General features: G+C 42.1%; 1 protein-coding gene across 3 annotated transcripts in view; it reads right to left on the bottom strand.

The window, feature by feature from the left end:
- Nucleotides 1-837: 837 nt before the first annotated feature.
- The window catches only part of LOC140552124 (cytoplasmic dynein 1 intermediate chain 1), an 86,231-nt gene continuing 71,148 nt past the window's right edge, over nt 838-15,920 (bottom strand). For all 3 annotated transcript variants that reach the window (XM_072676123.1, XM_072676121.1, XM_072676122.1), the window contains 3 exons: nt 12,768-12,908; nt 6,953-7,078; nt 838-3,108 (listed from right to left, as the gene is read on the bottom strand). In XM_072676123.1, coding sequence (XP_072532224.1) covers nt 2,998-3,108; nt 6,953-7,078; nt 12,768-12,908 — 378 coding nt within the window. In that variant the 3' untranslated portion in view covers nt 838-2,997. The remainder of the gene's footprint in view (nt 3,109-6,952; nt 7,079-12,767; nt 12,909-15,920) is intronic.

Genomic DNA, 15,920 nt, shown 5'->3' with positions numbered 1-15,920 from the left:
TTTTCGTGTAGGGTCTGGATCTGTATGGAGACTAAAAATTCATCCAGAGGTGTTCATGTATGCATTAAACAAAGCAGATGCAAAGAGCATGTCTTATCTCACTTTTCTCATGTGTCCTAGAATGGTTTCTCTAATGTGTTTGTGTTTCAAGATTAAGCCTACACTATATGGACAAAAGTACTGGGACACCTGCTCATTCATTGTTTCTTCCAAAATCAAGGGTATTCCAATATACAATATCAAGCTTTTGTTGGAGTAACTGTCTCTACTGTCCAGAGAAGAAGACTTTTTAACTAGATTTTTGGAGCATTATTGTGAGGATTTGATTCAGCAAAAAGAGCGTTAGTGAGGTCAGGGTGTTGGATGATCACCACCCTGCCACATCCCCAACTCTTCCCAAAAGTATTTAATGGAGAACTATCATTCCAGTGAACACAGTTGCACTGCTCCACAGCTCAATGCTGGGGGCCTGATAACCCTCTAGCCCACACCTGGTATTAGGCATGGTGCCAATAGGTTTATTTTAATATGCTTTAGAGAGTTTTCTATTATATATTATTATATATATAATATTATATTCTATTGGCAGGGACTACAGGGACTAGGCATTTGCACATTTGTGTCAGCAATGGGTGTAACTTAATATAGCTGAATGCATTAATTACAAGGCGTGTCCACAAACATTTTGTCCATATAGTGCAACTATATATTACAGTGTGCAATGTACTCATAGTAGACCTCTGGAATGCTTGTGCCTTACTGTAAGTATGGCAGCAATATGTGTACTAGTAATCCAGAGAACATGTTTATTAGAAGGAAATGAAAACAAACTGTTGCTTTATGCGGTTACAAGCATATGTCATTTTTATTAGCATGGAACCACTGGGCACACATCTCATACATAGCAATAGGATCTGGCTGTTCCATCAGCACACTGTATAGATAAAATGTGAAATTAAACTCTTGTCTTTTGATAAGCACAACACACTTTGTCATTGACTGACAAAACAGCTCTCACATAGAAGATCATGACATTTACCTTGCAGCCGTTATAAATACTCCAACTGACACAGTTACATGTCTCGCTCCATCACTGTACTTCATGCAGGAATTAAATACAAAAATATATACATACACACACACACCAACGCACACAGCACAAGCACAGCAAATATTAAACCGTGCAAAGGATCCTGTCCTCTTTGGCCTTCATTAAGAACCCTTGTAGCAGCTCATGAGCTTATTTTTACTTCACATCAGTTATCAAAAGCCTGTGGCAGGCCTTATTGTCCTCCAGTGAAACAGATCTGGCATGTAAATCCCCCAACTAAACAGCTAAACCAATGACCCGTGATTGCACATACATATAACTCAAACAGAAGGTGGATTACAGTAGACTTTTGCACAACAGAAATACAAAGCAAGATGCTTCAGCTGACCATCGTGTAATATGTATAGTGTATAGTGAATCTGTGCTGAACAAAACCAGAGTGAGCAGTGCTGTGCAGATGCACATTAGAGCTTCAAATACGTCTCTAAATCTAACATGACCCAGATATTTATTTAACATGACCCAGATATTCATTCATACACAATTTCTCGAATGGTGGACTGGCTTCTCATAGTTCGGCTCCCAGTTTTAATAGATGTTTCCTGGTTTTATTCTACTCGCTACTTTATTACCTTAAACAGTATAAATATTTTTTATTTTTAATGGCATTCTGGAGTCAATTATGTTGGTGGCACAGAAGTTCTTTACCATTTTTCACATCAAAATATCAAGCATCTTGCTAAGGAAATGAATTTGCTTATTACCGGTAACCCTCATTATTAAAGTGTTTAAGAATTTGAAATTTGGCCAGAGCACAGCGACCAATCATTCGAAGACAAACCCCAACATTGTGTTTTAGAAGGTTCTGCAAATGAACACACCGTTCCAACACCACCCAACATGACAGCAGATCTTAGATTTGATATTAGACTTGTATGTTTTAAACCATATTCAGATGGGATTAATGTTACATGGGGGGTTGTATTTTTCCAGGCAGTCACCTCACATTGGAAAAACAAGATGTTTGGCCGCTGCAGAGTGCTGTTTTTAGCTTCTATCAGAGCTTCTCCAGTGGATATTAAAAACTTTCCAAATCACCAAAGAACTGGAAAGTGAAGACAAACCTGAGTTTACCTTTTTACTTGGTGATGCTGCTCTACTGCAAACCAGCTATTTGAAAAGGTTAACTTAAACCTCACATAGGATGGCAATACACCAATAATAGGACTGCATCTCCCCAGGGAAGCGTCTGAGGTGTACTTTGAGGTTTTTGGCAATAAGTAAGTCCTATCCGTCCAAAACGATGCCATTATCAGTGTTTTAGCTTAGCGCAAAAAAAGGTGCTAAACAGTGGAATCAGCTGTTTTCTGTGGTAACCAGGTAAAGCGCGGACTGAGAGGGTACGCAGCTACGTGTGGGAAAAAAAGTCTGTTCCAAGTCGTGGCAAACACATCATCAAACACGAATTCAACATGACGAATTCTACCACAAAACAGCCGCGGCACACCGCGTCGGTGTGCTCTGGCCTTAAAATGCTACATAATTCATCTTCCAACCAACAAAATCAAATATCACATTTCAGAACTTTTCCAAAACTTTTAGCCATTTTCCTAATCCACCTAGGCATCTCCAGGCCTGGTAATTGAGATTTTAAAGCTCCTTGACTTTTACAGGTTTTCTCTAGAAGTGTTAAAAGTGTTTTTTCGGTCTCCAGTTGGTGGTGGTCGAGCCGGGACAGAATTTTGTCGATCTGCAGTCTCTCGGATGGATTCGCCATCCAAACTTGCCGCTGTGGCTGAGACTCTGGCTGTGTTTGAGTTCTGATCTGGTTTTCAGACTGGGTTAAAGCTCTAATGCACATGCTGGCCACTATGTGGGTGAGTCACGCTGGGCTGAAGGTTGGTGCAAGACAGACAGTATTGGTCATATGTTCTGAGACTACGTCTTTACGAAGCCAGCTCCACTGGCCCCTCCTCCTCACCGTCGGCCCGGTTGGCGCGGATCTCCACTAGCGTGCGAGCGAAGCGTGCCCAGTCCTCAGTGTGCGCTGCTGCCAGCTGCGGGGTGGAGAGACAGCTTCAGTACACCCACACCAAAACCCCTCCAACCACCTAACGAAAGACTTAAATGACTCATCAGAATGACTTGTGATATTGTGCTGGAGGGGGGAAAAAAACAGTATGCATTGTGAGTGAGGAAAAGAACAGTGCCGGCTGTTGTTTGGCCTTTTATACGCTGAATATTTATGGTGAGAGGAGACAGAGGATCATGAGGCAGATTGCGAGATTGGGCCGTCACGTTCCGCTGTGAAAGTCACATGAGAAGAGCCAGGCCGCCTGCCACCCAGGCCGAGTGAGGGAGAGTGAGAGATTCACAGGCTGTAATTAAGCAGGAATAGAGCAGTGGAAGGAGATGACAGCTACGTCTAAACTAAAGAGCAAATCACGTCCTTTTATAGCGCTGCAGGAGGTCTTCAGAGAAAATCATTAGGACATGACCCTGGGATGTTTCACAGCAAAAACAACAGCACGCTCTAGGTAGTGCACAGTATATGCTCATGAAGCCAGTGTAACTGCTGCACTGACAGCGTTTCAATGCATGTAAAATTAGTTGACAGTCATTTATAACGTGTATAGTCAGCTAAGACTGCCAACTGATTAAATACATCTTAGTGAAAACTGTACTGCTGCAAATAGATGGTGATTCTTCATGTCCCACCATTCCGACCACCAGGCTCCCCCACCGCCCATGCCAGACCAGCTGCACACCCTCCTGCCACTGCTGCCTGCCCAATGACCATCTGCCACTATTAATATTGCCATCATTAACTATTATAACTCTCATTACTCTTACCATCACTACTGTAATTATATTAAGTTATACCACACCATGATTATTGTGATTATTATGATATTATGATTATGTTGCACACCTGAGCAGTAAAACAGTCTTGGTGGTTCTGTAACATCAATAATTTATAAATAGTTCTGATCAGAGGAGGATGGGTCCCCCTTGTAAGTCTTGGTTCCTCCCACCATGCAGATCTTGAATTTGAACCTGTGACTCTCTGGTTAGGGCTGAAAAATATATTGTTTTATCAATATATTGCATTATCAGCTTATTACAGATAAGCTCTGGAACCACCACAACCCTGAAGCAGTTAAGAAGATGGGTGGATTAGTGGTTTCGGGTGGTTAGTGTTGTCATAGTGTTGTCATCAAAATGTAATAAATTACCAATCGTTTTAACAAAATCATTTTAAAAACTGAAAACAATCTTTAATAATGACATGAATCTTAATAATGACATGTTCGGATGTAAAATTGACCTCCTCCAATAAAATAACCCATAGTCAGATTTATATGAATCTAGTTTCAATCAACTTTAAACTAATTGATTTCATGGAAACCCATGGCATGAGACCAGGTGGTTTTAATGTTATGGCTGATCTAATCAGGCGTACAATAAAACATGCCTAATATTGTGCAGGTTTATAGGGGCAGTGGTGGATAGGGGCAGTGGTGGCTCAGCAGTTAGAGCTCTGGGCTATTGATGACAGGGTTGTGGGTTCGATACCCACAACCCTGTACCTAGAACAGTGACAGTGACCTTAAAAAGGTTCCCTTCGTACTGCCAAAACAGCACTGATCCATCAAGACCTCTGACGTTAAGTTAAGTACAGATGGGTTCCCCATCTACACCAGTGAGCCTCACTTGCCTTAGGCCCTGTTGCTGGTTCACCATTTCTCCTTACTCGGACACTCTTGGTAAGTACTGACCACTGCGTACTAGGAACACCCCACAAGACCTGCCTGATGTTTTGGAGATGTTCTGACCCAGTTATCTCGTTATCACAATCTGGCTCTTGTAAAAGTCGCTCAGTTCCTTACGCCCCTTGACCATTGTAAACAGGTAATCAATCTTATTCACTTCACCTATCAGTGGTTTATTGTTATGGTTGATTGGTGTATATGCAGCTGGATGTATCTCCATCAGATTTAAAATGTGTGTGTGTGTAATAATAGCGTAGATCACTGAATCTGAGCTACAGGACCTACAGTATGACTCCGATGTAGTGAAAATGTGTCATACACATCCAAAGCAAAATTTAACACACACACTCCTAAATATAGCACAGGAAGACCTTCTGGTTGTCAGAAGTGGTATCCTAAAAGTGCACAAGAGTCCCTGCCATTCCCTCCTCTGACAACATAGACCATGTTGTGGGCTTTTTTTCATGGGGTTTATGGGAAGCTTCTGGTAAATAAGCCCCCACTCTGTTCCAACATAAAACCCTTCAGCCTCACTCGCATTATTGATGACCCACCATTATCATCAAGCCAGAGAGACCACACGCCCAACCAGCACACTCTCCAATTACCACACTACGCAGGACTAAAATTAGCCCTGCCACACACACAAGGCAGAAACCAGATTCTGAAAAGAACGCGGTGAGCAGGGGAGTCGTGGCGGCTCGCTGCTCTGTGGTGGTGGTTAGGCCATGTGGAGACTGTTTTAAAATAGGGGATGAAGAAAAGCACTGAAACCCAAACAAGCCTGGCCAGGCCGAGAGGTTAGTAAACATGCAAGGCCTTTAATGGAAGGGCCTGCCATAAAGAGAGCGCAGGGAGGTGCTTTAATGCACTGCCAGCAACTCTTCTGCCCACTGTTGCCTCGGATGTACAGCAGAATGCGAAGCCTGAAAAGTAATAGTTTCACTCAAGCTGATCTGTGGTAAATCCCCATGGAATACAATCAAATATAGCGTTTGCTCAGTGTTTCAAACAGCCACACTTGGCAAATAAACATCTAAATCAATGCAGGTTAAAAAAATAAGCAGTGAATGCTTGCATGAGTGTCCAGCAGTTCTTCACTTAATATAATAATGTGTCTAAGCATGCATAATATATTCACTTATATTCTGTCTGTCTGACTCTCACAATCTGTGATCTCAATTTCACTAACCTTTGTTTTTTCAGAGACAAATCGAAAAATAAAATATTGCCAATATGGGATAAATGACAAAGTCATAATTCAATGTGTTATTGTGAATGTTTGATAATTGTGAGGGTTTGTTATTGGTAATACTTCATAAAGATACAAATTTCAAATACATTTGCTGCCAATGTCAATAGTAGATAAATGACAGTCTACATGTATCAATCCTTGATAAATTACAAAAATGTCAAAAGAAAATCTGTTATTGTTAATGCTTGATAAAATAGTATTAATAAAATAGTATTAATAAAATGCCTCTTTTTTTGTTATTGGGTAAATAACAAAGTCTAAATACAATGGTGTTATCATCAGTTTGCAATACATTACAAAACTATCCATTATAATAAAATGTCATTTTTTGTTATTGTTATTAATTGATTAATGACAAAGTCAAAATATAATGCCATTCTTTGTTACTGTTAATACTGGATAAATGACAGAAAAGGTCAAATGATATGGAAATTCTGGGTCAACAACAATAACTGATTGAATTTACTATTTGTAATTTGTCCTGTTACAAAAGTAATTGTAGCATTAGCAGTCTTGCCCAGGGACCCATACTGGTATAAAATGGTGTGCTAGTCCAGGCAGGTAAAAAACCCCAGTCTACCAGAATATGATATAAGATAAAATAAGACAATAATAATAATTTAATGTAACACCGTTAAAAGTCTTAAAAGACTTCAGTGGTAATGTAGTGCCTAGACGTGGACTCTCTGAAGCTTTCTGATAGGGAAGTGTCTTTAGTATGATCTATTATGCTATCTACCTGAGTTCAAATAAAGGAAGTGATCAGTGCTAGTGGCAACAGGTGAATAAATGAATATTAGAGATAAAAATAGGGCCTTAAACTACAGTTATAATTATCATTTGTTATTGTGATATGGGACATTTACAGCATACCTCTCCAACATCGTAGATCCACACACGGCCCTCTGAGTCTCCCACAGCCACCTCTTTACCTCCAGAGGCCCAGCGCACCCGGTTCAGAGCAGGGGCTCCTTCAATGGTCACACTGGCTGTGGGCACCTGCACACACACAAGACAGCGCAAACACTGATTTGCTGACACACCATCACGCTATTGAAATACCAAAAATGATAAGTAAATGCATCCCGAGCTTCTGTAGCATAAAATGAGTAAAACAACAACGATTTGGTAACAATAGTAGGCAAATATATAATACATATAATATATATAATAATAATACACTCTATTAATAGTATTGTATCATAGTAATGCATTTTAATAACAGTGCATTAATGCATACATTCTGCAAACAACTTTTTAGAAAGGCCTGTACATTCATGCAATTATCTACTCAGCCTTTCATGTGGCAGCAGTACAATGCACAAAACCATGCAGATATGGACCAGCAGCTTTAGATACTGTTGACATCAACCATCAGAATGGGTTAAAAATGTGATCTCACGTAATTTTTGAGCATAGCATGATTGTTGGTGTCGGACGGGCTGGTTTTAGTATGTCTAGAACTGCTGATCTCATGGGATCTTTATCACAACAGTCTGTAGAGGTTCCTGACAATGGTGCAATAAAGAAAAAAAAAAAACATTTAGTGAGCGGCATGTCTGCAGGTGGAAACACCTTGTTGATTAAAGAGAGCTGAAAAAAGCTACAATAAGGCAGCTTGGTGAGCAGAAAAGCATCTCATAATCCATAAAACTTGGAACCTTGAGGTGAACAGGCTACAACAGCAGAAGACCACAGGTTCACCTCTGTCTGCCAGGAACAGAAAGCTGAGGCTGCATGGGCATGACAATAACAAGGCAAAAGCCACTTCAAACTTGACAATAAGTTCAGTGCTCTTCAGTGGCCTTCCCAGTTACTGGATCTGAAGCCAGCAGAATACTTTGAGATTAATGGGAGATTAATTGAGCTCATAACTCATCATGGAGCGCTGCAGAATATACATTAAAACAACACACTCCACCATGGAACCAGCATAACAGGCGGGGTGGGACTCAAAAGAACTATGAGAAAATTAAGGCAGATGATCAAGAAGTAAGTGTGTGTGTGTTTGGGAGAGAGAGAGAGAGAGAGAGAGAGAGAGACTGCAGTCTATTATTTGTGACAGCTGAGACGAGCCCGACACATGTCGTGAATGAATATGGAAGCTTCAGCAGTGTGTGCTGGCTAATACAAAGCTCCCATGCTTTGAAACGAGCTAACCACAGACTGAGTGCTATTAGTGAGCAGCTTCCTCCAAAAGTCAACTGCAAGGTTAAACTGGCTGCGTGTTTCTCTTTGCCTAAATTGGAACCAGGCATTTCCACAGACTGTTAATAGCATTATGGGTGAATTTCTTTATAAGCTGATGATAAAGAACTGTTGGCGGTTAGACAGCAGCCTGTATGTGTGTATGTGAGTGTTTGTGTGTGTGTGAGTTACTTGAATATAAGAATTTATCTATCAGGGCTATGTGTGTCATGTCTATAAAAACTGAATGAATTAGGAATAGCCAGGAGCACTTTATCAAAGACAGTTGCTTGCCTGTTATGTGAATAGCCTAGGGGTGTAAAGATACATTTATCCCACGATTGAATTAGGTGCTGGTTCGTTGTCATTATCATCATCATCATCGTCATCATCATCTTATCCACTTGCTCCAATTCAGGGTTGTGGTGGCACAGGCGTCTCTGTCCCCAGCGAGTTCTACCAGCTCCTGCTGGGGATCCCCAAGCGCCCCCAGGCCAGCGGGGAGGTCTAATCCAGTGGGTCCTTGGCCTTCCCTTGGGTCTCTTACCAGTTTGTCGTGCCCAGTACACCAGGGACATCTTTATCAGATGAACGGACTACCTGAGCTGGCTCCTCTCAGCAGTAAATGGATAGCTTTGCTTTATGGCTCAACTTTCTCTTAACCACATTAGTGCAGCTGCTGCTCCTAACCTACTAATCTACCTAATCTCACAAAAATGCTCCTTTCCATCACTCTGTAAGTGACAGACTTTACATAACGAATCAAGAAGATACATCTTCTTCACTTACAGAGCTGAGTAAAGTACAGCTGTGAGTGAACTTTCTTTAGAGAAATACCTGAAGCTAACACAGGCAGTGACTAAGTGATAAACTTATAAGAACGGATTACAAAGAACTTTAAGACAACAAATACACTCAACTGTTCTCACAGCAGCAAATCCTTACAAGCTGAATAAGTGTTTATACGCTCATCATTTCACTATGAACAAGCAAACTGTCATAGAGGGGAGCATCACATTACTTCACATATCAAGGTAAAATGCAGACCCCGCAGATAAGAGAGTTTGATGCCAAACGCCACTGTAATACCAAGCCTAATGTATAGTACACGTGGGGAGCATGGAAGCTAGAGCAGGGACGCAGGAGAAGTGAGGTGGAGAATGTCCAGACCCTGCTGGAGTGGGCTGCTGATTGGTGCTGGTTGTTTGCAAATATCATAATTAACTGTAGATATTGTCATTGATACAGTGCCTGTTCTCCAGAATGCATCTGTGTTTATCAAAGCAGCAAAAATAAAACATCTTACATTATCATACAAACGTTTATCTAGAAGGGTATTAATTTATGTATTTATAGCTCATCAAACTTCATGAGGAGCCACTAAGAATGTTTTACAGCAGGCTTCCACATGTACTGAGACCTAGTTGGCTGCTGGATACTACTTGTCGTATTCCTATATGACTACAGTAAATATAAAAAAAAAATTGTTTCAATAATTCACACATAAGCATGAACTGCATGATGAACTTTTCAAGTCCTTAAGATGAAAATGTGCGTTCAGTTGAGGCTGTCTAAAATTACGTCTACTAGTACATGGTTTTATTTCAATATTATGACCTAATATTCTGAGCTTAAGGCCAAACCACTTGCTGAAGCTGGCATTCCCTTCTAGTTTCAACGGCATGTAAGGCACCACTTTGGGAGGCACTCAATGCCCGACATGTCCATTGTCTGTACACCTTTACAGCGGTGACTATAGAACATCCCCCAATTAAACTGGTTTCCGAGATGCTACTACCCTTCACCATTTACCTATTATCATGCCCTATGGACATCAGTCAAACAGCGTCTTTTGCCCATGGCAATCGTTTTGCACTCTGCTACAAGTGTCTGGTGTGCTCACTTATTTATATGTGCAGCAAACCCTGTCACGTGGCATCCCAGATGTGACACATGTGACGTCCCAGGCCAGGGGTGGTGATAATATTCTGATATGACTGTGTATTAACGCTGTATACTGTAACAATTACTGTTTGTACTTGTATTTGGTTTAATATGACGACATATGATTTGGAGGATAGAATGCAGATGACAGTATGGTGTTTTGATGAGTATCAGTCACATACAGTTAAGCGTTTTCTCTGCTTTAACACACCTGACTGAACTAATCTTCTAATTAACAAGCCCATCAGGTATTCAGTGGAGTGTGGCAGAGCAGGAAAAACACTAAGCACGGAATTGAGGAGCGCTGTCTCGTATGACTGCAGTGATGGCTCTCAGTGGCTGGATATCTCTTAGACATTTGGAGCAGTTGTTGGAGGTCTTAAAGTACAGTGACCCCAGAGGACCAGATTAAACCACTGAGCTGGGCTGTGGCCCATGGGAACCTAACGACTCCAGAGCGCTGGGGAGAGTGGAATCCACACACATCGGAGTGATTAAACTGTAGACCATGTACGTACGTGTGTATGTGTGTGTGTGTGTGGAGAGGAACGTTAGGGGAGAGTTTGGTGGGAGCTGTCAGAGGGCTGATTTAGGGGCAGCCTGTGGGGAAACGCCCACACAGAGAGCAGCCTGTTGTTGTTTTGATGCAGCTTTGGCCTAGCCAGAGTGTGTGTGTTCGTGTGTGTGTGTGTGTGTGTGTGTGTGTGTGTTAGGATTGAACAATTTATTACTTGGTAACCGTTATAGCAATGCTGGTCTGCTTTACTGATAACCATTCACCATAAAATGTCCAGCAGCAAAGCGTCCCTATCCCTGACATTTCCACCTCTATGCTCCACGGCTTGTATGGGTTCTTGTGCTCAAATTCTGTTTGGTTTGTGCCTTGTGTTCTGTTACCATGCCTAAATAATTAAACTGTGAATGCAAGCATATTGTTCCAGAAGTCCTGGAATGGCTTTCTCTAGGTGTTCTCTGGAAAATTTGAGTCTTGCCCTGGTGTTGTTTTTTGACAGCAAGCATTTCATCCTTACCCACCTCCCGTAAACGTCAACGTTATTCAGTTTTTCTCTTTCTGTACTGTACTCTGACATCAACTGTGGCACAAGCTTCCCATAAAGGTATTTTGGGATTGCTGGAGACTTTTTTTCAGGCATTTTGTAATCTGCTCTTGGGCAGGCTAGCACAGCCTGACCTGGCCATGTTCCCAGCTAACATGTCTATGTGGGGCCTGTATGGATTAGCCCAACTGGTAACCAGGACATGTTGTCCTCGGGTTCCATGTAGACCCCACATATGGATGCCCACCAGGGTCAGTGATGGGAACTGGATGGGTTAAGCAGGGGCTCCATGTGGGTTGTACACCTGGACAGGACCAATGAGAGATTAAGGTGGTCTGTAACAATGGGCTTCCCTTGCGACGCCCATCTGGGTCCCAGTAACAAAGTATGTACAAACCCACTCAGAGCCCTTTCCCACCTGGAACTTATCTTGCCCACATTCACCCATGTGAGCCCCACATCAGCATGCTGGCTGGGTTGCTAGTTATTTTAAATGATTTAGCAGACAGATCTTTTTCCAGTCTCTTCCCAGAGTCATCAGCATCTACAACCTTCTCAGAGGGCTCTCTGGATATCACCATAGTGACACCACTCACTTCACCAATCAAGAGAAAATCACAAAAAATATCTGGGTTGTGAATAAGTCAGGCTCCTGTGGGCCCTGAGTGGTTTAGCGGAATAAGGTGCTGTCACTACAACCAGAGGATCACTGGATAGAATCCCAGTCATGCTGCTAGCCATCAGCAGCCGGGCACCAAGGAGGCACAATTGGCCTCGCTCTTTTCAGGGTGGGTAGATGGCATTTTTTCCCCACATCACTCCAGTGCACTGCTGGCCAGCACTGGCATCTGCTGGTCGATGCATCAGAGCAGTGTACATGACACTTTCCTCCCGAGTGTGTTGGTTATCAGGTGACTTTGCTTTGGCGGCCGTTTGGAAAAAGAGGCGATGGCTGGCTGTGCATTTGTTGGAGGAGGTGTGTGTCAGTCTTCACCCTCCTGGTGTCAGGTGCATTGCATGTGATGGGGGAGAATTTGCAAGGGTTGGGTAATTGCTGATCCAAATCGGGAAGAAAATGTGTAAAAAAGGGGACAAGCTTGTCCACAATCCTTTATAACCATGTTCTAATCATCTGCAGCTGATGTGCTTATGATGGTGTTCTATTTTTGTCCTGACAAGAAAATTGCATTAGTATTAATTACATTTTACAGATTATTTTTCTTCAGTTCTTGAGTTCTATTACCTCCATCTCTCAATATTGTTAAAATGAAGATCAAATGTCCAGATGTTTTCATGGGGAGTCCTAATTTTTTTCTGCATGACTGTATTTGATTTAAACTGTATTATTTTTCTCATTTTATGCAGCTTTAGTACCTGTGTGTACGTATAGCTGCAGGAAGTCAGTGTGGCCTAGAGCTTGAGCTGGGAAAGTGTGGGGCTGTGGAGTTTTGAGTGTGCCGAATGTGTGTGTGTGTGCACATGTGTGTATGTGGGCTCACCTCAGTGTCATTGTTGAGGTTCCACAGGTCCAGACGACCCATTCCGTCCACTGCGGCAAAGAGTGCGGGGTGCACCGGAGACCACATGACATCATACACATAATCTGCATTGTCCTCAAAGGAGTACAGCGGCTTATTGTGCTGAGGGGAGAAAGAGAGAGAGCGAGAGAGAGAGAAAGAGAGAGAGTGTGTCAAATACAGAATGAGAAAAAAAAGGAGAAAGTTTCAGAAAAAGACAGAAAGAAAGAAACGGAAAAAGAGAGAGAGGACAGCATTTTAGATTTCAGAATAGAAAGGCAGAGAGAGAGCAAACCAGAGAGGGTGAGAGAGAGAGGGAGAGAGAGAGACAGGGAGGAAAAGAGAGTAGACTGAGTGGCGCTGCTGCAGCCTTGGGGCCTGTCTGGGAACGAGCTAATTAAAACCTCTACACACTCACACAGTGTCATAAAAAACATGAGATGAAAGTCTCTCCGAAGGTGTACTGTAACCTTAGTGTAACAGCTGTCTGGGGTAAAGTCGAAAAGAGAGCAGAAGGAAAAACAAAAAAGAAAGGGAGTGAGGGAGGGAGGGAGAGAGGGAGGGAGAGAGACAGAGAGAGAATTCCTGAGGATGGCCGCGTGCATTCCGGACAGGTAGAGAGGAGACAGGGAGACAGCTGGGATAGGGGAATGCAGCCAGTGAATCTCAGCTCCTATAAGAGCGACAGAGAAATGTGCACATCATGGTAATCTTATGTATTCAGCCTACATAAGCATGTAAACACTGGCTCAGGAAAACCTCAAATCTCCCCAGTGGTGATTTTACTTCATAGGAGAAAGAAGAAGTGTTATTAACTTTAATTTATTCCAAGTTATTCTGCAATGCCCACACAATATAAAAAGAGAAACTAGCATTTTAAATGGTAATAAGGTCACAAGTACAAGAGCTACAAGACAACATGATGGTGGTAATATACACACAAGCACCAGTTTAAAGGTGCCCTAATATGGAAAACTCGATATTCCTTGGCAGAGTTTAATCAATGGAAGTGACATACTGTGAACCCCAAACACTGAAAAGAAATTCAGTATAATTAAAAACTGCTGTAAAAAGCTGTAAAACCAATTTCCAAAATCCAAAAACTGTTACATAACAGTCTTGAGACAGGCTGACAGAAAATAGCCTGGAACCAAAGGCCTGTGGCATGCAGCATGTAGAAGCCTAGGGGCTGCGTCATGGGAATACTTCAGCCTGATATTCCTATTATGCAGTCCCTAGGTTTCTGTGCGCTGCACGACACAGAGACTAAGACAGCATAAAAGGCTAAAAGCTAACGTTAGGCTGACTGGAGAAAGGAGAAGGGGGTGCACAGAATGCAAGGTCAACCGGGGAAGTGAAAAGTTCCAACCATAGGAAGCATGAAAGCCAAAGGGACTTGCTTAAGATGCTAAAAGGCTGACTGGACTAACCAACTACAAGGGCCAACTGGATGAAGCAGGGGACCCGTCATGTCATGTGATTAGGGGACAGATGCACGCCGTGTGGAAGTAGTTGAAACAAGCAGGTGTGAGGCTAACCCAGCCAACTGGCTACAATCCATTTAGCTAGCTAACAGTACATCATGGCAAGAGGTCACCAAGAAGATAGCAACACTATTTACTAGCTACAAAAAATAGCTCTTATGACAGTGCTAGGCTAAGCTATGCTATGCTATGTGGCTACTGTAAGCCATCACAATGATGTACACCAGACAATAAAATCAGGGCTTATCATTTTTCCACAAGCCCACCATAAAAGGAGAAAAAACTGTGTGTTTTATTTAGAGCCAAAATAACAGGGTGGTAAATAGGCGTGTAAAACCACCACTGAGCATTTTTGCCCGCAACCGAAGTCACATACTTACTATTTATACATCAACCAGTGAATTAAAATACTGAACAAATGAATTTATGGCATCTTAAAGCAAAGCATGGTAGGTTCTGACACCTGGGTAAAAGTGAACTGTAGCTGTACTTAATTTTAACTTTGTTAGAGCAGGAAAAAATACACATTTTGGACATTTCTTATACTAGAATTTGAATTTCTGGATATAGAGCTTTGGATATCTGTATTCTACAGACTTCAATACGAACTCGCATAATGACGTTAATCCAAAGAGGATGGATAAGGGAGATGGAGGATGCCCTTTTTGTTGGCCAGATACCATGCCTCAAATTAAACCCTGTCTTCAAGTAGCTTAATCCTGTGCAGTAATCTGAAGTAAAACCAACCAAACAAAAAAGGTCAAACGTTTCCATTTATGTACTTTGCTTAAGATGGCTGAGCTAGACCTGGACCATTTTGGTCAAAAACCACATTTTTCACTTACCCACCTTACTAAATGTCCTAAATCCTGCTAGAAATCACATGGCATTATAACTCTAAGCCTGTAAGAGACACTGCCCTGCCCCAATCTGAGCCACATTTAATGAAAATGACCAAAATGAACGTTGGTTAAGTTCACTGCACCAGCTCAGTATTGCCACATTCCTCAACCAAAATGAACAAACCAGGTTAATCTCATTCAACCAGCAGGAGCAGTCAGCATCAGCAGATCTAATCCACGACACCACAGCCAAATCCTGCAGGCGCCAGTGCTGATGCGGCCTCGCCCTTCCACAGCACTGCAGATCAGCCTCCAGACTTTCAACTCCCCTAACTGAGCGCCACATATATACATACACACAAATAGCCTGGATCATATGGATAAACATATCAAAGAAACACTGCTGATCTAGGGTGGTTTCTTGCTTTTCATAATCTAATGAATATAATTACATGGTTTTGTGGAAGTGATCCTCAGAAGCATTTTTAAAAGCATCTTGAACCTAGACAGCAAAGAATGTCTTGATAAACCTCTCTGGTTCTTCCTTTCACATCATCCCGCCGAATCCTTCACCTTTGTCATCTACTGACCTTCTAATATCTCTTACATTCTACTCAGGGTCAGAGCTTTTTTAGGTTGTAGATGCCCTATTTCTCCTAGTCTTCAAGTCTCCAATGCGGTTCTCTAGCAAACATGCCCTCCACATCTCCTCAGCTCTGGATCAGGAACGTTCCACAGACAGAATAATCATTAGTAACCACTGTTCCACAGTCACAGTGGGACTTCGGTTCAAATCAAGCCAGTGCCAG

Source organism: Salminus brasiliensis, chromosome 3, assembly GCF_030463535.1.
Source record: "Salminus brasiliensis chromosome 3, fSalBra1.hap2, whole genome shotgun sequence".
NCBI lineage: Eukaryota > Metazoa > Chordata > Actinopteri > Characiformes > Bryconidae > Salminus > Salminus brasiliensis.
This window is presented reverse-complemented; position numbering and strand designations above follow the sequence as displayed.